General features: G+C 39.3%; 2 protein-coding genes across 6 annotated transcripts in view; one reads left to right on the forward strand and one right to left on the reverse strand.

The window, feature by feature from the left end:
• Positions 1 to 3,716, forward strand: part of cbl (Cbl proto-oncogene, E3 ubiquitin protein ligase) — a 36,979-nt gene extending 33,263 nt beyond the window's left edge. The window contains exon 16 of the mRNA XM_020654270.3: positions 599 to 3,716. Coding sequence (XP_020509926.2) covers positions 599 to 894 — 296 coding nt within the window. The 3' untranslated portion in view covers positions 895 to 3,716. The remainder of the gene's footprint in view (positions 1 to 598) is intronic.
• Positions 3,717 to 5,239: 1,523 nt separating this feature from the next.
• Positions 5,240 to 23,975, reverse strand: part of mcamb (melanoma cell adhesion molecule b) — a 36,575-nt gene continuing 17,839 nt past the window's right edge. Inside the window, exons 2-17 of one of the 5 annotated variants that reach the window (XM_020654956.3) lie at positions 15,612 to 15,736; positions 15,298 to 15,526; positions 14,829 to 14,899; positions 14,628 to 14,715; positions 14,342 to 14,521; positions 13,591 to 13,733; positions 13,233 to 13,368; positions 13,010 to 13,125; positions 11,393 to 11,534; positions 11,041 to 11,165; positions 10,704 to 10,845; positions 10,232 to 10,363; positions 9,102 to 9,143; positions 8,545 to 8,668; positions 7,316 to 7,427; positions 5,240 to 7,193 (exon numbers count right to left, since the gene is read on the reverse strand). In XM_020654956.3, the coding sequence (XP_020510612.2) occupies positions 7,164 to 7,193; positions 7,316 to 7,427; positions 8,545 to 8,668; positions 9,102 to 9,143; positions 10,232 to 10,363; positions 10,704 to 10,845; positions 11,041 to 11,165; positions 11,393 to 11,534; positions 13,010 to 13,125; positions 13,233 to 13,368; positions 13,591 to 13,733; positions 14,342 to 14,521; positions 14,628 to 14,715; positions 14,829 to 14,899; positions 15,298 to 15,526; positions 15,612 to 15,736 (1,937 nt within the window). In that variant the 3' untranslated portion in view covers positions 5,240 to 7,163. Of the gene's footprint in view, positions 7,199 to 7,315; positions 7,428 to 8,544; positions 8,669 to 9,101; positions 9,144 to 10,231; positions 10,364 to 10,703; positions 10,846 to 11,040; positions 11,166 to 11,392; positions 11,535 to 13,009; positions 13,126 to 13,232; positions 13,369 to 13,590; positions 13,734 to 14,341; positions 14,522 to 14,627; positions 14,716 to 14,828; positions 14,900 to 15,297; positions 15,527 to 15,611; positions 15,737 to 23,975 lie in introns of all 5 variants that reach the window. The other 4 variants (XM_020654965.3, XM_020654973.3, XM_029281135.2 and 1 more) reach the window with 4 other exon arrangements.

Genomic DNA, 23,975 nt, shown 5'->3' on the forward strand with positions numbered 1-23,975 from the left:
AATGGACTCTTATAGATTGACATTTTTCTGTGTTTGAAAAGGTTAAGACAATAAATACATGACATCAGACATATACTTCATAACCTGCAAGTGATGACTTTCTGGAGGCTTTACATTCCTGATGGTGAGATGATAGTATGTATCATCAAAAGTTCAAACTGACAGGTCGTAGTGTGCAACTAATGCAGTATCAGTGGCTTTATTACGCCTGTCACATTTTCCAGAAAAAGATGTTAAAGCAGTTGCAGGAGGAAAAGACCATTTCAGCGAACTGATCAAAGAATTGTTCCACTGTGCTTATAAGGAGCCTTTTTCAGCTGTTCTTTTAAGTTTTCAGAGTAATCTACTATTCCCTGTACTGTGTTGACATTTAGCACCTGTGATGATTCTCAGGTGTCTGACTGTTCCGCTTAATCTCACATCTGTGTATCTGAGAATCAGTTGAGCAGCTCTCAGACAAATGTTTCAGTGTGTTTTCCAAAATTATTATTATTTTTTTCTTCTATTCATTTTAATTCTGTGTTGTTTCATCATTAACATGAACATAAGATATTAAAATGAACAGTATATGGTGGTTACTGTCTCTAAATCTGTTCAGCCTTCTTAGAGCCGGTGGAAGCTCCAGAGAGACCTCCAAAGCCCCTGCCCAGAAGAATCAACTCAGAGCGTCGGCACAGCCCTGTCCCTCCCGTCCCTGCTCCACCTTGTAGTGGGGCAACAGGAGGAGAAACCAACCCTCAAATCAGCAGCGAGATCGAGCACCTCATGAGTCAGGGCTACTCGTACCAGGACATCCAGAAAGCACTGATGATTGCACAGAACAATATTGAAATGGCCAAGAATATCCTACGCGAGTTTGTCTCCATTCCCTCCACTGCGCATGTTCTTACATAGCACACTCCTTGTGCCTCTCTCTCTTGTTTGCTCTCTCGCCCTAGCTTGGCCCAGCCCGGTTTGGGTATGTGTTGGCACAGCCCAGCCCAAAGCCCATTGCCTGCAGTGCTCGTTCGGTGCTGGCTAATGCCCACTGTGGATTTTTATCTGGCTTACAGCACCTCTGGGAGGCTGTGCCCTGCACTCCATGCGCTTTCAACAGTGTATGGCCTTCTTCAAACTGCTACAGCAGGCCTCTTCTTTTACAAAGACGTCTCCGCAGGACTGACAGAGCGTGCGGAACAATGATGGGACGCCACAGGACACAGGACTTGTGTAGGAATCCTTGGAAGACAGACTCTAATCTTTCATGTTGAAGCCTCTTGCGGAAATTGTAACCAACACCTCACAAATAAAACTAAAAAAATGTATGTCTATAAAAAATTTAATATATGAGTAAATATATATTAAATGTGTGTAATATATACAGTACGTGCATATACAGTATGTAAAAATGACTTCAGCTTTGAGGGTCGCTCTTGGTTTAGCGTTGTGGGGTAGACAGGAGCACGGTGTAATGAGTGGTTTTGCCCTCTAAGGCAGACAGAGGGATGTGAGAGAATGTGAGGAAGAGGAGTCAGGATGGCCTTCCTCATATTGAGCAGCAGCTAAGATGTGCTTTTTCATGATGAATCCAGTCTGTTTTGGCCTTTTGATTAACAACATCGGTTTGGTACGCTGTTTTTTTTTTTTTTATGTTTGGAAAAAAAAAAAAAACTATTTGTTTTTGTTGTGTTGTATTTTACAAAGTAGCATAACGATGGTTACAGGTCTGAAATTGATGTCTGGCAGAATGTGTGTGCGTGTGTGCTTTGTGACAAAGTGTGTGTATGTGTGCCAGACCTACTCCTCATGACCTACTCTTAATAAGCCCATGTTCCTGAAACACATGAATGTGGTTTTACAGTCAGTATACTCGGACCCCTGCTCTGTAAACGTACTACTGCCCTCTGCGTTTGTGTCAGGGCAGAGTGCAGCTGTAGAGCCTGGCAGTGAGATTAATAGAGGACGTGCTAATGTTGACGACCCTGCAGTACCAGACAGGTTAGTGTGTGGTGGCTGAAATGTTTTCATTCTGTCTTTGTCTAACTTCATTGGCTGGCTGGTTTGGATTTCTATCCCCAGCTTAGACCGGTGTTTAGAAACAGAAAAAGTCATTGATTTACTTTGTTAATATATTATTGTTGTATGATCATAAATATTGTTATTATAATTAATTCAGAAGTGCTTCACTGCTGCTACTATTGCTAACAATTACGCCTTAAATGTACATTTGTGAATATTGTGTTAAGCTCCACCCTGTTTCTTTAAAGTGACAGTATCGTGTGTGTTTTTCTTCAGTCTGTAATGTAGCATACTTGAAAGTACAGCAGCTCGTGAGCCTGCAGCCCTCTCACCAGGTCCACTATTCAGTGTTTTAAATATTTTTCTATGTATACACTCTGACACTCACAGAGTTGAGTGTATAGCATCTGAAAAAACAAAACTAAATGCTTTTGGTGTGGTAAACCATTTTCTAACAGGTCCAGGCTCTTTCATATCAATTTCCCTCTCTCTGCAGGATCCCCCTCTACTTGAAAGGGAGCGACTGATGGGGCTATATTCTTTAAGTAGGCTCATGGGTTTACAGGCCCACTCCCGGCTCTACGTTAAAATCAGTATTTGGGCCAACTGTAAAAACATACTCAGGAATAACTTTATCCAAACAAAAGAGGTGTTCAGCCTGGTTGTCACAAACCACGGGAGACACCAGCATACCTGAGATGACATGTAGCCAAAAGAATCCACTTTATGAAGTCACACAAGTAGCCTATAACTTTTTTCTCTCATAACTTGCACATTTTTTTTGTATTATTTCTAGTGTTGGCAGGACTGGAGACAGCAGCCTAATTTCCAGGTACTATGAATGGAAAAATTAAAAAAAATTAATGCATGGAGCTTTTAGGTACATTGATGTGAAACTCTCCCAGTATATGAAGTAGAATGTTTAATGGGAGAGAGTAAATCAGGGCTTATCTGCCAAAGCTTTCGTTGACAAAGTCTGTCTGTTAAAGGAAAGCTATACCTGCGCTGTCTGGCCATCCTCTTTTTTTTTTTTTTCTGTTCCTAGTTGCCTTGAGAAGCTCTTGAATGATGTGTATTTGACAGGGAGGTCCCTTATCCTCAATACTGTGCTGATGTTTTGTTGACGTTTCAAGAGAGCTTGTCGAGTAATTATTTACCTTTTTATCTTGTTTTTGCACAGTATACCAGTTTGTGCTATGATACTGTCACTCTAAAGAAAGCTAAGTGTACAAAGTCAGTGATATGAATAGAAAAAAAAGACTTATTTTAATTTTGCATTCCTGTACACATATCTTTCTCCAAAGGTTTTGTTTACTTCTGTGAATAATTCTGTGAGCAGTGCCATATGTTTAGAGATCGTCCCCATGTTTAGAGTCTGGCCTTGATTTTGAAGAGTTTGTAGGTATTGATCTCTGATGGCCAGATTGTGCAGTATTGCTTGAATTAATCTGTCCTCTCTGCCTTGTCAGCCGTATCAGACCTCATCTGTGAGCGCCAGTTCTGACCTCACAGATGCTGGATGTGTACCAGCCTCCGTTACCCTCAGTCCCTGTGTCTGGGTATTTCAATTTTTTTGCCAGAAGAGGGAGCTGCTGATTCATGTAGCTGTTTCGCTTCTCATCAGTAATTGGCATTCATTAACTTTTTGATGGTTTTTAAAGCTCATATCAATTCGAAAGTATGCACAGTGCTGTTAATAAAATGATAAGCAGAAAGTCTCACATGTCTGTTTTTTGTTTTCAGAATACATGATCAGATGGTTTCGTTACAGAGATAAAATGATTTTTTTAAGAATTTAAACTTGCAAATTGATTGAAGAGAGAAAAAATGTTTCTCACTTGAATAACGAAAGAACAATAGAGTTTTGTCAGGAGGAGTTTAACAATGAATTGTTCAGTTGTGTTGTTTTACTTTTTTTCTAACAGCAGACAGTTTGACGTTGTCAAAGAAGTAGAGTAAAGTATTATGGCCTATTCTTTTCAGGTTAAATGGTGTCAGAACTAACCTCTTCTCACTGAACTTACTGTCCTGCATCTCAGTTCTCTGACATGATGTCTACTCACTCCTTGGTCGAAACTGGGAGAAGTTTCGGACACACAGTTTTAATGACTGTTTCAAAGCTCTTCGATAGAGGAGCGAGATCTGAGGAGCGATGAGTGAGGATACTTGCACACCTCTTATCGTATTACACTCTGATTGGACGCTGCCAACAGATCAGACTTCATTGAAACTTATAAACATCAGTGAGAAAATACAGAACCTGAAAAAGACCTTATCAGTTTCTTAAAAGTCGACTTGTGATGAGCAGGGATTAAATCAAGTGTTTGACATGAGTATAAACAAAGAAATATGACATAAATTCCGTGAAATCAATGTGATAGAGTTGGCCTATCACTTCAGAGTTTTATATGGGTTCTATTCAGATTCCCCATCAAATGAAATGTCTCTTAATTTTAGGTCTTAAAATAAAAAATATCGCTAACAACTTCATTATCATAACAGAAATATTTTCCTTCCATGTTCAGTTAAACTATTTGCCACTCTGATTGAGTGGTTGCTCTGTTAAGTGGTGGTGTGTTTACCGGTACTACTGTTGCTGGGCCTGAGTACGGGACTTCAGGAAGGATTTTGAACTTGTCAGGCCTGGGGCAGGGGGTTCTCATGTTTGATGATAGGGAGTTATGTTTAACTGCAAAGAGATGAGCAGCAAGTTCAACCTGGACTCTATCAGTGGGGATGGTGAAAGCAAGGGCAGAGGGATGTGTTGATGCTGGAACTCATTAGCCCTAGAGCTAACACTAGCTCCCAGGCATCCCAGGGCTGCAGACACAGAACCCGCACTCGGGGTGTCTTGTCCCTGATGTCAAAATCCCAGTCGGACTCGCTTTATTCTCTGTGCTTCTGTAATATTGATGTTATTCTGCGTCTTTTAACGATACAACTACCTTTCTATACACATTGAGTATGTGTAGTTCTTTGAAGGTTTCGTACCATTTGACGCACAGGGGGCGCTGTGGCAACAATAATAGAACTTCCTTAACATGAACCTATATAGTATGAAACAAACTGACAGACTAACACCTATAGGTGGTGATCAAGGACTTAAAAAAATGTTAGCTGCAGCTTGGAGGTGGCGCAGTGATCTATGTTACCAAATTACGCGATCAATTGAACATGTTATACGAAACAAAGGATCTGAAATCTTTTATGAAATAAAAGCCTTTAAATCATGGAACAAATACCTGATTTAAAAAAATCCTTTATTTTTTAATAAAAGGTTGCTCATTGTCAAACTAAGACACACTTTGTCATTCAACAGTCAATCTTTATTTGGTATACTTTCAAAAAACTGCAGTGAATTTTTCAGGAAATTGGCTTGAATTTCATCAGTGGCATTTCTTTTACATTTACAAGGCATGAAAGGCATTTAAAAGACTTTAAAAAAAACTGAAACCAATAAACAGTGGTTGATCTTAAAACAGCAGACAAACAAAGACTATCACAGGGTATGTTTGGATGATACCTGCACATGTTGATTGTCTATTAACTTAATTTGCATGCATGGAGTCTCATGGCGTCCTCCCCTCCTTAGTAGTCGCATACTTTATTCACATTTGTTTCCCATGTGAGGGTGAGTCTGAGTTTCTCTGGGATCCAAATGTTTATTTCAAGTTAAAACCAGAAGTAACTAAACAGAAATGCAGTTGGTCTACTGAGGAGGTAAATTTCATGCTGCAAACAATTTCTATCAGGGACCAATACTTTGTTCTACCCTTGTCATTCCTCTTTTAAAAATAATAAAATAAACAAACCTAGGCTACACAATTTTATCTGAATAATGTCACAAAAATTCAACAGCTTCACATTAAAGAAGCACAAACTCACAAAGAAGAACACAAAGAAATCAGTGCACATAAGATTAAATAAAAACATAACCAGCAATACAAAATTGTTGGGTTTGCTGATATTTCCAAAGGCTTTCATTGAATTATTAAGGCATCTGTAACCTTTTCACCTGGCTGTTTGAAATGTCACTCAAACACATACAGAACAACAGAGAAGAAGAGACACAACAAAGTTGAAACAAAAAATAAAGGTAACAAAACCCATGTCAAATAATGAAGAACTTGTTAAGCTACACATTTCAATTAAAAACTACACAAACTGGGGAGACTACAGAAGTTAGTGTTAGCTTAAAATTTGAATAATGTGACTAAATTACCTGCATGTTTGTTTTCAGAGTTAAAAGTTCACACTTTGGTGAGGTTGTAACTGGATGTAGGGGGAGGCGTCACACCATCCCTTAAAGACAGAGTCAGTAGCTTTTTCCTAAAAAAATTTAAACATTGACTAATACAAAAGTCATTTTAATCAGAGATCCCTTATGGGCCTCCATGGTGGTGACTGTGTCTGCAGAGACCCTGTCCTCTGCTAGTATTTTGATGTTTTGGTTGTTTCTGGGCGGGGAGCAGGAAATATGATCACAGGAGGAGGGGCCTAGTTTGAATGTTGCGTTAACAACTGCAATGAAAAATGCCACTGACTCCACCTTCACAAGTTCAGTGTACAGACTTAGGCAAAACTGGAAACAAAAAGAACAAAAACAAGTTAAAAAAAAAAAAAAAGTCCCCTAAAAAATAAAAGACATCTTTCATATAAACCACTAAAACAAAATAAAACACTGTCTGGTCATTTCTTTTTGGTTGTTTTTTTCAGGTGTTATTTTAAATAAAGAAATATATACATAGATTATAATATGTACACTTGATAAAGAGCTATGTCAGGCTGCTCTTCAGTGAGCTCTGTGTCTGAGGTGAAGTGTAGTTGGATATAAAAAACAGTCCCTGGTCATGTTGTGTTCTATTGTTCTACAGACAATCAGCAGTATACAAGGCTCACGTGAGGGAGAATCCCAGAAGACAGTCGAAAGGTTTGAAGGTTCGAATGGCAGAGTTCTGTCATGAAGTGCTCAGATCATCTGCCATGAAAGCTAAGGTTGCACTCAGACAGAAATGTGACGTGACGAGCTGTAAGCTATGACTGCAGCTTGGAATAATTCGATTCTTAGTTGTCCATTATGACAGGCAGAGCATTTCCATGATGTAACTCTGGGATGAGGAACTGTGGTAAAAGCGTGAAGGCAGCAGCGGGTCTGTGTCAACTCATCATTTCTGCACGTCCAGGTATGCACCACCCTTTACTCCAGAGGGCAAACACAGACAATAAAAAAACAAGGAAAGACAATTGTGTTCAAATAATTTAATGATGTAATGAGATAATCAAAACAGCATCATATTTCAGTTGAACATTCATCTACCTGCTCATTGGGAGACTGCTTTTCTCCGTTGACCCCGAGCAACACAGCTTCCTCAGTGTTATCACTCTTCATCTCCACCACAATGTTATCTTTGTTCGACTTGTCCTTGGTGCTGCAAGACAAGTAGAAATAAGAATGCTTGAAACAAATATATTAGCACAGTCATATGTACACATTCAACAGTTATGGGGTAACAGTATAATTTCACTAAAGTCTTTCTATAAGCTTATGGTCTCTACAATCTCCTGAGGGAAAAATATCTTTGTTAGTTTGCAATGTTCTTCAGGTTTATTCCAAAGATGCACTCTGAAGAGCCTTGATTCATCACTGCGAGCAGCATCTTTCACATACATTGTCCATTGTGAAAGGTAATACTGATTATAGTGGCTTTAACCTTTAGAGTTGTTATGCCTTCAATGTTGGTTGTAGTTATGTCAAACTTTGTCATTCTAAAATTGCAAGCTATTTGAATGTTTATATTTTGCAGTATGTATTTTTAATCGAACTTCATACCTGGTTAAAGGCAAATAACAAGTCTGATAACGCCCAAGCAGACTTTCCTGAGCATACGGCACATACATTTTGTCATCTGCCATCAGGTCCTACATCTTCTCTGACAGAGTACCTAACTTTAACAGGAGTTCTACAATTCTACATTTCTACAATTCACTTAGCAGACGATTTTATAAAAAGCGACGTACAGGCGACGACTCTACCAACTGAGCTACAGCCGCAGTGCTGACAGGTATTCCAATGCTCAGTGGCTCACTGACTATAAGCACCTTTAGCTCTACATTCTGAGGGAAACGTTATGTATTTGTCTCAAAAATGTACTTCTCAATCAAATACGTTTATGTTTTTATATTATTGTTTTATGTTTATTTGCATGATTTGCTTCCCACATCAAGGAAATTATTATATATATTTATTTTTTTAATTAAGTTAATGCCAGTTCCAAATAAGTAGAATGTTAATGTATGTACACAATATTGTGAGATGGTTTTTTGTTTCTCCTTCCAGTTTTGCTTTGTCTGATTTTTATAATTATGCTGTTGATGAAATCAAGTTCAGTTTATTTAGTTACTAGGAAAAAGTAACGTTTAAAAACAGTGTTTACACTGGATAAGGATGAGAGCTATGCACTCTTCTTCTTCGGGCCTCAAAGTTTTAAGAAACTTCACATCTTTACATATGAACTCCCAGCATCAAATTGCTCTCATTGTACTTACAGGTCCTGCTTGCCAGACCTTCCACAGATTTTGCCCTTTTTGTAGAGGAAGTAGAGCACACTGCCAAGGATGGCCAGCAGTAGGATGCAGATTATGATGACTGCAATGATAACACCACTGCCCTCTGGTGGAAGAGAGCACAAGTACAATACAAATAGTTACTCGCTGTATCTGGATTAAGAGTTTGATGGAGTCGAATATGGGATGGCATCAAGCAGGCTGTGCAGCATTCACAGTGTGCAGGTAGAGTACAGAACGTCTTACAGCGTGTGTAAAGAGAGAGCAGCACTAGCATAACCGTGGTGACCTACACCTGGCAACCTACAGACAGAAAGTCAATCATGAGGGAAGGAGGAAAGGTGTGCTCATAGTACAGCATGACAACATGCAGAGACAGATGTGAAGATGAACAACTCAATGATGGTTTGACGTTTTGTTCATCGGAGGGAAGGGGGGGAGGGGGGGGGGGGTGGCCGATGGATGCAGGGAGGTGCTGTGGAGCAGAAGTGGAGGAAAGGAGACATGAAGGAGAGTCCTCAGCTGTGTAACATACAAACCTTTCCTTATTTTCTTTGGTGGGATTGCTGTTTCAGCTTTGACTAAGAAAAACCACATGAGCAAGGTTATAACGATATATTAAATCAATCTTATCAGCCAGCCAACACACACACACACACACACACACACACACACACACACACACACACACACACACACACACACACACACACACACACACACACACACACACACACACACACACACACACACACACACACACACACACACACACACACACACACACACACACACACACTCACATCAGCGGCAGAGACCCAAAGCAAGTCCAAACTAATGTTTAATTTGAACAGATCATATCAATGATTAAAAGCTTAACATGAAGCTAAGCAGGTCAACTGTGGTCAGTATCCCAACAGTCACCTCCCAGAGCTGCCCAGGTTAATCTCATTTAAACAGTGTTCTGCCAGACACAACCAGGGACAGTTTTCCTGAGGGGCTGGAAATTTCCTGGCATGACGTACAAGAGAGAGTCGAGGCTAAAGAGGAGAGAAAACACAAGGCTGTGGCTGTAATGGAAGTCAGGAGACTCCCTGTAAGTGCATTTTAAAACATCAGCTGCTTTCTAGTCACTGTGATGCATGTGTGTGTTTGTGCACTCTGTGTGTATCTACATGCCATCATGCTAACAGGGATGCATGACTCATAATAACAAGATAAATAACAAGTTAAGTTTCTGGGAAATCAACCCTGATGTGGTTTCCCTTTCAACACATTTGAAAAAGAGGAAAGCAAATACCATGTTAAAACAAAATTAGCATAGCAGTGCCAACAATTTGAGGACACCTTGCAGCAATTACTGACCACAATGAAAACATCCATTTGCAATTCTAATTCTAAAGAACCTAAAATTCTCAAGAAAACCGTTGAGATTTTGGCTCCCGTCAGGTGCTTTGTACTGTAGTGTTCCTTTCTCACTCTAACTGTTTGTGCCTGACTCACAAAGAAAATACGAACATACAGATTAAAAGCTTTACTGAAAACTGAAGTCACACACATTCAAGTCCTTTTAGTGGATACCTTGTGATAAAATCATTTTAAGAATATTTCTTTTTTTGTAGTTTTTTTCACTTAAGTGATGCTGGGTGGGCATTGACTGTGAACTTACCTGTGGCTGAGGAAATAGTAGTGGCAGTGGCAGTGCCAGTGGTAGTGGCAGTGGTAGTGGTAGTGGTAGTGGTAGTAGTAGTAGTAGGAATGGTTGTAGTTGTAGTGACTGGTGGTGGGGTTGTGTTAACAGCTAAAAAAAAAAAAAGGTAGAGGCACACACAAAACGGAAGACGTTTCCTGTTAACACACTGGCGGAGGAGGAGAGCACATTGAACAGCCGCAAGCAGCGTCCCCGTCCAGAAATGACAAAAACAACACTGATTGACATGTCCAGAATAACGGGCTACATGTTACAGCACATAACAGCACATAACAGAGCTGGAGGCCTTCAGACAAAGTAAAAATAAACAACAAAGTCATTCAGACTACAAAGGGAGAAACAAAGGGGAAGCTGGGGACAACATATAGAGACAAACACGCATAAGAACAAAGGGCAGACACAGGAAACCCAAGCAGCAGGAGGGACTCACGGGTTTTAATGTTGAAGGTCAAGGCGTCTGTGCCGTGGTCGTTGGAGGCGTTGCAAGAAGCAGTGATGTCAGAGGTGACCTGGATACTGACCCTGCTCTGAAGTCCATCCTCAGTCATCATCTCTGAAGCCATCTCAAGGTCCTGCAACAAAACATGTGCTACGAAATGACCAATCACAACATTATTTTGTATTGATCTTAAACGTAATACGTTACACATAGGACCTTGCCTCTCTCTTTACACATTTGAATGAAATGTTTTTGGTTTTGGGATCAATGACACAACGAAATCTACCAACAACACATCTTAAAAAAAACTGCGTTCCCTCCGTTGTACCTGTCCATCCGAGGTGCTCCAGATAATTTTGGGAGCCGGGAAACCTCGGACCATGCAGCTCAGGTCTACTGTTGTGTCATAACTCTCAATCTCTGTGTTGTCAGGCTTCAAGATCTCTGGTGGTCCTGCAGAGAGATGAACAATTAATACAAACCTTGAACCGTCATGCTGCTCACTGCTACCACACATCTTTAATTTGAAATAAAGAATTAAAACTGAACCGAGAGAAGAATGTTTGGAAAATAAACACAAGAAAGTATAGGTAAAATAAACAATGATGGGTTGATTACTGGCAGAAAGTGATCAAAAATGATTACATTATTGATTCTACAATAACTGTGATCAGGCTGACCTTTGACGTTTACGAAAATCGACCCACTGGTTTTCATCTCTTCAATTTCAGGAACAGTCACCACACACTCGTACATCCCTGCTTTGTCAAACGTAGCATCTTTCACAGTCAAAGTGTGACCCTTAAAAACGACCTCTCCATCCTACACACCAGGACAAAAAAATGCACAATTAACAAACACACGCTGACACACACACGAGGATATGAATAATTCATAGATTTGCAGTGTATTTGTTTGTAGTGGATCAGACAGATGCTTAAAAAGGATACAATACTTGACAAAACGTAAAGAATACCCTTTAAGAATGTTTACTTCAGCTGATGTGCAGATTATATTTGTAATAAGAATGATAATGTTAAAAAATATTACTTGTTCTTTTTAGTTGGCAAGCTGCTATTTTACTAACCCTAACTATTTCCTTTCTGATAGGTGGTCTTTTGTAGTGATTCGGCACAAAAGGTAAACTTTCCATGTTTCCGCTGTGGATAAACAACAAAGAGCTGGTCGTCTCTCAATTGGAAGGTGAGTGGTTTTGATCCCCAGCTCTTGAAGTCACATGTTGAAACCCCTTTGGATACGACACTGAATCCAAAATAACTCCCGCTGTATCATGTGAATGTGTATGAATGGAATTAGTTAATACTGTCTGACTGACACTTTACAGTACATAGCACCCTCTGCCATCAGACGGTGAATTTGACATTCGGTGTAAATAGCACTTTGTGTAGTAAAAAAAGGGCCTTCCTTTTCCCATTCAATAGCCAGCTCCTCCTAAACAAAAAGTAACGGCATATAGAGATGGCATAGCTTTCCAAGTCTCCTGTCCTAGTTTTATGATTTTACAAGACAAAAATCTGTTCAAGGCAGACGCTCATACTGAATTGGTCCCTCATGTATGTGCAACATTAGCTTTGGCACATGCATGCTATATACCCACAAATCACTCTTTTTCAACTGAATGGAAAAATACATCACAAAGTCCAAAATCATTGCAGGAAGAAAGAAATGACAAATTAAAATGTGAAGTACTTTATCTCTAACTTACCAGTTTCCTGAACCATCTTAAAAGACAAATGTAATGTAGTCTTGTCCTTGTTTAATGTTTCACCCTACACCTTTCTGCACACAGTACAGCAGAGTGATGAGTTGTGTCCTGTCCCCATATCAGCTGGTAAGAGATCTAAAGTCATCTGACAAAAACCTTCTGTCCATGCCTAGATCCAGGACAAAGTGTTATGGGGATAGGGCTTTTTCTATTGCTGGACCAAAATTGTGGAACTCTCCGGACATCCGTCTCTCACCCAAAATTGTTTTTTATGACTCACCTTAAAACATATTTCTACTAAATTGCCTTCAATTTTCAATAACCATTGAGCTCAGGGATCTATAGCTCTGTGAGTTCTATTACCCTTGGACATAATTGTTACCTGTTCTTTCATTTTGATTATTGTTGTTCTTGTCTGTTACTTTTCTTATGCTTTGTTTTTCCTCTATCTGTGTTGTTCAGCACTTTGGATCAATTCTGTTGAGCTATAAGTCAAGATGAGATGAGTTTTCTAAATGCAGGTTAATTCATTCATGCAGTAATTTTGAGACAATGTATGTGTATACCTGACCTTTAACCACTCTGCTTGAGTCTTCAGAGAGGAGAGGGCGTTGCAGGTAGCTTTAAACTCCTCACCCATAGCGACAACAATAGTGTCTTGAGGGATCACCACAGCAGCATCGAGAACTACACACACAGCACGGAGAGAAACCAGAGAAATAAATGACAGAAAATGATAAGAAAAGGTAGTTCATCAAAAATAATTACAAATCCTTTCAGTTAATTTTCCTTACAGTGGACAAAGACTGAGACGTTTCCAGAAATGGACTGGAAGGTGTCTGAGTCAATGGAAGTACATTGATAAACTCCGCTATCGCGACGGGTGACATTATTCAGCACCAACACCTCACCGTCATGGGACTGGCCATCCTACAAAACAAACAAGTTATGTGACCATACATCTTACATCTCAATGAACATGCATCTTGTAAAATTTGCCGTGAGTGATTTGTGTGTTCCAGTACTTTCTTTGGATTCTGCCTGTGTGCAGGAGTCCACTGAATTATTTCTACAGGAACATACAACTTTTAACCTGACATAGGTAAGAAGTCTCTAAAACACTCGTAAAAAAATAAAAATGTGGAAATTTACACTATTGTTTTCTTCAAAACGCTTGATTGAAATAATGGAGGATGGAGGATTCCCATTGTCTTCACAATGAAGCTCAATCGAGTCTCCTTCTTTGATATTTCCTTTTGGTGACTCCACCCAAACATTGACAGCTGTGGGGGGGTCTGAAACAAAGAGAACAGTTTAAACATTAGACTGCAAACAGGAGCTTTCACTTGCACCAGGTGACTACAATCATCTCTGCAGCAAACCCTGCTCAATGTCCAGAGGTCACTTGAAAAGAGGCAGAATAAGACAGATAAAAATGCTTATTTTCAGTCTCTTTTAAATTGTTATTGTTCTTTAATCGACTTAAAACAATGTGATTTAGCTTCTTTTTTATTTTTCACTTTTCTATGTTGACATGAATTCTGCATTTTCCTGAGAAGAAAAGTTTAAACAGTACAACAAATTATTGTCTAAAACTTTAACAAAGTTGAACAATTACGTGTTTTGAACTTCGTAAACTTTGTGCCAGCAGTTTTTCTTGTTGCCACAGGCCCTTTCCTGGTTTATCATGACCCCATGTGCACAAAGCCTGGTCAGTCAAGATTAAGCTTTTTGAGTTTTCTGAATCTAAACATGGCCCTGACCTGGTCCCTATCGAAAACTTAAAGGCTGGACAGAAAATCTGAGTGAAGGTCTGTCTTATGACCTAAAATTAGTGCTGCAGGCAGGTGCAGTTTTCCCAGAGTCAAAAAACAACAAAATGGTATTGGTTTCAGCCACTCACAGAATACAGAGATGTTTATCCGGTGAGTCTCAGTCATCCTGGTTCCTCCAGGAACAAAGTAGGATACCTCGCAGTAGAACTCATCATTTTTGTCCTCCTTCACCACCTTCAAGTTCAGCTCACTTTTCACTGAGAACAGACCACTGGATTCAGAGGTGACACTGGGCACTATTTCCACCTCTGAACGTAGAATAGAAGAGGAGAGAAAAAAGTTATTAACCCACATGAAGTACAAGCTAAAGTAAGGTAGGAGTTCATCACAGAAGTAGTTGTTGCTCTGTCTTACCATCTGGGACACTCTGTAGTGGTGTGTTGTTTCTGTACCAAGTGATGTTGGGCCTGGGGAATCCATTTTTAACCTCACAGGTCCCAATCTGTAGCAAAGGAGCGTGTATGAGAGGAAATGAAATACAAAGTATTAAACTGTAACCTGAAAGTAATTTCATCTTTGTTATAATCTTGTGTACATGATGTAAAGCTTGTTAACCTTTGATGGGCTAACTTCGTTGACTGAGATCCCCGTCTGCACACCCTCGATGGTGGGAAGGTCTGGTGTTCCTGCAAAGGAATCGAGAACTCAAACAAACTTTTTTTGTTCTGGCAGCTGATAAGATTTGTTTCTAACGGTTTCAAACTGTTTTAGCATATTGCAAAAACCGAGGTATTAAAAACCAGAGTCCAAATGTCACCGACATGTGATGGGTGAATGCAATTGCAAGGGGTGTTACAAGTGTAAACAAGGACAGCACCAGACATGTTTGGTGAAATAAGTTGAGTCGTTATCCTGTTGATTTGAAGGCAAGAATTACAAAACAGCATTGCACCAAATTCACAAATCATGCATAAGAAAGGCATCACAAATAGAGGATTCTTCTTTTAATTCACCACTGCTTTCAACAGTTGGTTTGTTTAAAGTACTGGTTAACCCTCGTCATCCAAAAAAAACACACACGTACCAAACACTTTCAGCTGTGTGCTCCCTTTTGAATCGTCTGTTAAGTTTTTGATCAGACAGATAAATTCTCTTCCATCTGCAAGCTGCACATCACGTATAGTCAGCACCACCTCTCCTGTGGCTCCAGTTCCGTTCACACTGATCCGATCTGTAAACCGTGTGGCCCGGTCTACTATCTGCGACATGGAGTCCTGATAGTAGATTTTCTGCCTCTCACCTGTTTCTGTCACCTAAAGATCAGAATTCAAAAACATTAAAAGATCACATAGATGGAGACATCGTACCTCTTTGTTTATAAGTGCATTTGGAACTCACATAAAACCACTGAATTATTGTGTTGCCGATGCCTTCAGACGATGTAAACATGCAGGTGATCTGAGCTGTGTCTCCCTTGTAAACCTCTACTCTGTCCTCCATGTTCACCTCCATGTCCGCCCATGCTGAAAAAGAGACAGAAGGTACTCAGTATGAAAGTTCAACATGTTTTAGTACTTTGAATTTGTTTTCATAGCACATAAGCAGAGAAAATACAGCTAGAGCCTTCTATCTTTAAGGTTAGCAGGCAGCTGAAACTGTCAAGTTTCCATTCATTTTTTTTTAATTAACAAAATTATATTAATAAGAGAATACCAAGAACAGCTCAAATGAATAAAAGTAGTATTAGTAGTAGTAGTAAAAGTAACAGAAACATGGCATTGATGTGTGACTCATGATTTTAGTTAAGTGATGGAATGAACTAATAGTTTAGATAAAGATTCCTTAACACTAGAACGACCGGCATTCTATCACTACTAAAAAGGCCATAGCGGTCATTTTGACTGTTTACAAATTATTTGCATATCATTTCAATAATCAATATCAAATATAAGAATAAATGAAAGGTATAATAAACTTCAGGACACAAACATTAAATTCTAATGAATTTGAAATTTGAATAGTTTATCGAAAACAGCAGCCGGCGTTTTTTGCAAATGGAAATGATCTCTGTATCAATCTCAGGTTCAATCTCAGAGCCAGTGTCAGATGAAGTTTCGAGAGACCAGGAGACATCACTTTCCGTATCCGAACCTGCCTCCGTCAGACTCTGCCTCATCAAGGCTCTGGAGCCTCTGTGGCAGTCATCCTCCTCCTTTCTGACATTTTGTTCTATTCTGTTCTAAATCAGATCCTAATTTACTCTATTCTGCCTTTTCAATGTTGATTAATTGATTAATTCAAATGTATGTCTTCTATTCTTTCTATATGGTTTTAGGCGGGTAAGCTTTCTTTCCTCCTTGGCTCGAGCGTTATGAACAATAGTTGCTAGGCAACAGCGATGCGCACCTTCAAGTAGGGGTGGGCGATATAACGATCTTAGATCGTGAAGGATTTTAACGTGCTGACGATCTGCCAAAGCAGAGAGATCGTAGAACCGGACTAATGTGTTTATTTTATCATGCTGCAGACGCGTCTCCCCCCCCCTCCTTTTTTGCTCCGCAGTGGTGAAAACGAAACTTAAAAGTAAAGTCCGCAAAAACAACTTCATCTCGGTTATATGCAACTGTTCTGATATTTTTCCAAACCGACACGCTGTGAGCAACAGTTAACTTATCTGCATAGTGTGCACAGTTAAGATTAACCTACATCTCAGATAGCGACACGGAGAGACGTTAACAGTCAGAGACAGACAGGGGGGAGCTCAGACAGTCAGGGGAGATATAACCCTGGTGTTTAAAATGGTGCTGTCGGTGTTTTCTGCTCTCTCTCAGTTTTTAAAAGTTACTATCAAGCTTCTCCACCCGAAGCTCACCTGTTGTGATAACTGAATTTATAGGGATTAGGCTAAACGACGTTACACGTTGTGTTCAGCAGGCAGGTGAGAGTGAGTAACCATGGTGACTGTCTGTCTGTCTGTCAATCAACAATGTCCCGCCCCCTCTATGAATTAAACTCTTCTGTCAGTAAAACTTACTTTGATCATGTGTCACAGAATTAAAAACATTCTGTATTATGTTTGATTATGTATAAACCAAACTAAAGTTAGTCCAACGATGTCATAAAAAAAACAACAAAGGCTGCAGAGCCTGTATGAAGCTCCAGCTGGAGGAACTCTGCAGGGCTAAAATAGAACAGAAACACAGGAACTTGAAGTTTACATGTTTTTAAATGAATGCATCACTGTGTGAAAATGTTCCTGGTGAACATTAAAAGAGGACACAGAACTAAATCATCATTTCAAAGTGGTGAGGAAAACCTTCAAATTGTGCATAAATATTGATCAAATTGAGGGAAAGACATCTGACGAAAGACTTCTGGTGCTAAAGATGTTCTGGGTGAGACCTCCAGAACTCCTACAAAGATGTTTTTCAAATAGATTAAACTCGTCGGCACAGTTTTTGTGCATTTAAAAACATTATACAGGGAAATAAGTTTGGTTGAGCTGGTCAGCAACTTACAAATTTGTCTAAACAGTACTGAAAAACATTGTGATAAAATCGTGATATGATATTTTTCCCATATCGCCCACCTCTACCTTCAAGAGTGGGAAAAAGTAGCGAATACTGAAATGATACACTGGCTATAATGCATGCAGTCAATATGACCGCTATGGACTTTCAAGGTAGAAATACTCAAAACTCTTTTGTGTTTTGTGTTTTTGATAAAATAACAATGCTAGAATAAAATATAGACACATTTAGGAAAAGTCATGGTCCTGTAGTTACATAGGTTTTATTTTAAGTAATTTACTACATTGCAAAATTAAAAAACAGTCAAAATGACTGCCTTGGTCTTTCTAGTGTTAACCTTCTATGTGATTCCTACAAGGCAGCTCATTTAAATGTCGATAATACACATTTTTAATTTTTTTTATTTTAGAAGTGAAGTAGGCCAACTGGCCAGCAAATGAATTGTTCTGCGAAATAATATATGCATCACAAATGTGAACTCTAATGTTTATGATGATCATTCGGACATCCTGAACGATGCAGAGCAAACAGGCCACTTCTACTTCCACACCCTGCTGACACAAACTGAGAAGAGGCATGTAGGCAAAAAAAGAGAGAGAAGAAAGTCATGGTGGGTCAAAGGGAAGAGAGAGATGCTATGACAGGAATGAAAAGCCCACCCATGTCCACATTAATGTGCTGCATTCCTCCATGTCACCCTCTCACAGGAAGAAAGGCTCAATTTACACGCAGCATAGAAGCTCCACTGTTCTTCATGCTTATCTGTGTCTGAGGAACGACTGGTTTTCCCCTTCCAGGGTCTTACTATGTAGCATCCCTAGTTTAAAGGAAGGTTCCACTGATCACACTTACATTGCAGAGTTTACCAGATGCATGATATCGATGGCTGTAACCGGAGGTAACAAGTGTTCCTGGTTTGAGCCCTGTTGAGCGACTGTTCATTATGTTTGTGAATGTAGCTTTTCCCTTTAGTGCAGAAAGACGTGAAGGCAGGAAGTAACTGTGTTTATGTTGAGTGCAGCTCAGAAAAATGTAAATGAGGTTCAACAGTATCCTCAATTGACCTTTTTAATTTTAATGCCATTCATTATAACCCTAAGCAGCACAGCAGACAAGAAAAAACACCCTGGAAACCAATAAGTCTCACATTAGAGATAATGTCCCCAGAAAAAAAAAATCAATGATTTTATCAAATGATGTTATAATTTCATGATGATATTAAAAATGTTTTGTTGGCAAAAAAAATAAAGTCTTAGAATCTTAGAACGCCAGAGTTTTATCTGCCCATGTGAACAGGCTGATGTCTGTCTGAAGAGACATTGTCCAGCTTCTTCTTCTTTTTGCTGTGTTTTGGAAATTCTGGGTGTTAATGTTTAGACAGTTAACGAAAACCCTCAGTCTATAAAAGCCCACTTGACTTACACACTAAATTGATGGATCATCTATTCAACAGGAAACTAAAGACATTGCTCAACCGTCTGAAGGAGGGTCTGACTTTAAATGTTGTTTAAAAAACCACAACCAACAAATCCTGGTCATTCTCCCTTTGAATACTTTCCAGCCTGGGCAGCATGACGTTTGAGAACAACGACTTTGAGAACAAACAAATTCCTGTTTCCAAAAATATTTATTTACATTTAAACAAATGTGGGAGAATTAAAAGACATGTTTTTAGATTATAAATGTGGGTTCTTTTATATTGCAATTGCTATTGAAAGCCAGGAAAATGATCACATGCATCCTCTACTTATATAACTAGAACACCAGGGCTGCCTGCTGAACAGATTTTTACAGCAGAACATCTGGAACCCGTTTTAACGTCATCTGATTGTGTTTTTAACAAATATTAACCTCAAGCTCACAAAAACTGCCTACAAATTAAACGTCTGACTGTACCTTCAGTTGCTTCAAGAATAAATAATGCTTCCATCTTCTTTCCTGCCCCCCCCTCACACTCCCCCCTTGCATCCTCACTTTCCTCTCCCACCTGCCTCCCCCTCTGCTTTGTGTTGCTGTTTACCAACGCCTAATGGACCTGCAGGATGCTTTCCTGTTAAAGAAATTCAATTAGTCTGTCCAACATAGACATTTCCTGGCCATTAGTGGTGGGAGGACAACGCTGACTCACTCACAGCATCCCATCCCCCACCTGAACACTCACCTACAGTCAGAAAAGTGATTCAGAAAAGGGCAGAAAATATAGTCTCTAGACTAAATGTTTCACAAAACTTTTTTGCCATCCTGTGTCTGGCAGCTGCAGTCTGTTTGCCTGCAGAATCTCAATCAAATCTCATTAGTAATTTGACCAGTATTTATCTCCTGAGTGCATCAATCTGAGATGCTGGCACTCAAAGACCTCACACATCGATCCTCTCTGAAGTTGAGAGAGCAGGTATTGGAGTCCAGGCACATTGAATAATAGTCCGTCATCAGGGTGACAGCATAAAGCTCCCCCTCTGTAGTCTTATGGGCTCCCCTCTGCAAAAACAAAGTTCTATTCCCTGAAGAGTGAGTGTGTTTGACCCTGGAACAACAACTTAACATGCTGAGTGTGTGATTCATGTGTGCCGTGTCCGCTATGTTAACTACCTGCTGCTGACCCTCAGAAGGTGGGAGCATATTGTGGCAGCCTTTGATCTGGCTATGACCTATGTTGTGGTGCTGCTTTAACATGTAGAAGGAAAGGACCTCATGAATGTTTGTGACACCTAACAATTAAAGAACACACAAATACAAATAATCAGCTCGCATTAAAATGTGTCAGGAAAATAATTATTGTTTATTGTAGTGATCAATATTTGTTTCTGAACAATGAGGGGGAAAAAAGATGCACATAACTTCAACATTTTTTTATTATCTAATTATCTGGCAATTTTTCACTTGGTTCATCCAACCAAGTGGAGCCTTCACTGGTCTGACAAAAAGACTCCAGGAAGTCAATGCGTGCAATTCACATATAATCTGCTGTGTTTTGGATAAAGACAACAGCTGAATAAAGCATAAATATACAGGCAAAAAAGGTAGACAATAATCTGCCATATTTAGAGATGTTGTTGCATTTGGATAGATCTATCTAAGTTTAACTAATCTAAGATAATGTCTGGCAAGCTGTATCTTCATACTGTACTTTTACCTCACATTATTTATTGGAAATAAGCATATTACCCAAATTGTCAAACTACTTCTTTACATAACCACAGACACACAAAAAAGTAATTCCAGGGAAACACTGTAGCTAAATTGCATATTCTGCTTTGATTTATGAGGTTAATTGAGTCCAAGTCAGAGACACACACACACACACAGGCACACACACATGTCTTAATGAGTGTCAGAAGTGCTGATAATTGAGTTTCAAAGAGGCTGCAGGTAATCCCGCAACAAAAACAAACACCGTGCTTCAGCTGTTACCCTAAAACATGACTCACCACACAGAGAGGGCAGGCTGTATTCAAAGGCTCTGCAGAAAGAGGTGCACTTCAAGATAAGCCAAAATAAGCCCCACAACACAGCTATCATACAGGAGAGCAAGGGGACAAAGGATAAGACAATCGCTGGGGGAAGTCGTATCAAAGACATTGTTTTGTCTACAATAAAGTCAAAGCCTTTTGTCAGGATACACAATCTGTGTGTGTGTGTGTGTGTGTGTGTGTGTGTGTGTGTGTGTGTGTGTGTGTGTGTGTGTGTGTGTAACACAGCACGTCTTGCCAGGCGCTCAGCTCCTGCGGCTTCTTATCCAAACCTTTAAAATATCATAATTTAGTCCTTTTACTTTAAAATGTTACAGAAACGCTTAGAATAACTAAAGACAACAGCTTCACCTGAGAGTCTTAAATTAGTCCTAAATTTTATTTATAAAATGTAATAGCAGTACATTTTTAACAGACAGCTTCGACGGTCTCTGACAGGTACAGTAGACAGATGAGATGTGTCATGTGGTTGTTCAAAGGCTGGAATCTGTTCTGATTTTCTAACCATGAAGGTTTAGTAGTCTGTTCTGGCAGACGGCCCAGACCACAGATGGTCGCCCGTGAGGTCGAAAAAAAACGACGTCCACCTTCATCACGTTAATTGGCATTCACTCCAGATTACTGCTCTGGACTCTGGTTGCAGAAAAGTAGTCCCACAAATAATGCTGGAAACATAAGTTTTAAAAATGCTTAATTGTTCTACTCCCCGCTCTTCCTCTTCGCTTACTTCCCTCCTTTATATATATTTATATTTATATTTTATATATCCCTCGTTTGTGTGTGTATCTACACAACAATCAGCTGGAACCCCATGACAACCCAGAGGTCTTCCATTTAACGTATCATGTGACTTTTAAAATCAAAGGGCTGCATCAGAGATGATTTAGATGTTTCCTATTTTATGTCTTAAATTAATTAGGGTCATATTGGGTTGTTTTTCTTTCATTAAATGACGTTTAATCAAATGCAAAATCATGCATGTTACTGAGACCTTTGGCATTTGACCACAAAATTCTTACAGACATATTTTGAGACCACGTGGATAATAGTGATAAAAGTGAAGACATTTACTCAAGGCATTCCTGAGAAATCATGTTAACAAGAACTGAACAAACAAACGTATCTGTCCCATCATCATCATCATCATCATCATCATGGGAAAAAAAGAGGACAAGTCATCCACAAAATCACCACTTTTTCAAACATACAGTGTCCATTTTACAAAGGAAAATAACTAATAAAAAATATTTGTCCAAATTGCCAAAAAAAAATTATATTTCAATTATTATGATCAATTTTTTTGAATAGGAAACAAAGCACAGAACTTTGAAAATAAAGAAAAGGTCTGTGTTTTGGTTAGACAATGAAAAGAAACTGAAGAGCTCCTAATTTTGTCTATGTTTGTAAAAACGGTCCAGATAGTTTAAAGGAAGGCTAGAAGAGCCACGCCAAATTTCAGGTCAACCAGGACACTAGCTGTCAAGATATCTTACATATGAATGGTGAATCTGACATTGATTTCCTTTGCTCGGCCGCCTGTGGTGAATCACTGCGCACTTTTAAAATCTGGGAAAAAGAATTAGATCAAAGCAGCAGCAGCATCTGAGAGGAGGATCGCTAAGGTCAAAGATCAGCAGACAAAACCTGAGATGTCTCGGCCTTTCCGTCTAGTAGATGAGAGTTTGGACGAGTCCATGAGCAACAGGATCTGGCACACACACATACTTACACTCACATGCACGCATGCATGCAAACATCTCAAAGCATTACCTGACCACTGACCTGAACTTGAAGCTCTGGCACTAAACATATCATGACATGCTTTAAGAACAACTCATGACACACTTCCTTCTCTACTGTTTCATTCACTAGTTTGAGTTTCCTCCGCAAATGTTGGCTGTCTAACTTCAGCCCTGCGCTCTCTGTTAAAGATACCATGCAGAACAGTTTTGTTTGCATTACAGAGTCTTTTTATAACCTATCCCTTCTCTCAAGAGGTTATATTCTGGTACTGTATTAATATTTACATACCGAGGATTCCCCCGCTTACCTCATGTTTAATTGATTTCTGGCATGTCTTCCTTTAGAAAGAACGAAGCTTTGATAAGCTCAAACAGAGTGTGAGTATCATATTAAAAGAGAGGACAGCTATCTAAACAGCGGTCTGTGTATGTGGTTGTGTTTGATCCTGAACACTTAGTAATTGTTTACACTAGCTTATTTGGTAAAGTGTTGTAACACTAGAATTTTAAACTTCAATTCAACACTAGTACAAATGAAACGATATCTATACTGGTTTCGTTACCAGAGCAACAAAAATAAAAGAACTGGGCTGCCAACATTGGGTAATTTCTTTGGTGGGTAATTTGCGTGATGTTTACAGTTCTCACTCTCTTGAAGAGAGCTTTTGGTTCAAATATGACTGGAGAAAACTATAGTTTTTTAAAGCTCCAGTACTTTTCAAACTATCCCCCATTAATTGAATCATTAATGCACAGAGATTGTATCATTTTAAAACACAATGTATCGAAAAGTATTGAAGTATTGGACATTTGGACAACCTTATACATCAAGGCAGGGTCTGGACATTAACACTAAAAAAGCGAGACTGTCTTGCAAAAAAAGCTGACACATTGAAGCAGGGTTATAATCGTTTTTTTTTTTTTAAAAGGGCTAAATTACATTTAATTCTATGAGATGATAAAGCACTCATTTGAAACACAGCATGCACTCCTAAGAGGTCATTATTCGAACATCTCAAA

This window comes from Labrus bergylta, chromosome 11, assembly GCF_963930695.1.
Source record: "Labrus bergylta chromosome 11, fLabBer1.1, whole genome shotgun sequence".
Taxonomy (NCBI): domain Eukaryota; kingdom Metazoa; phylum Chordata; class Actinopteri; order Labriformes; family Labridae; genus Labrus; species Labrus bergylta.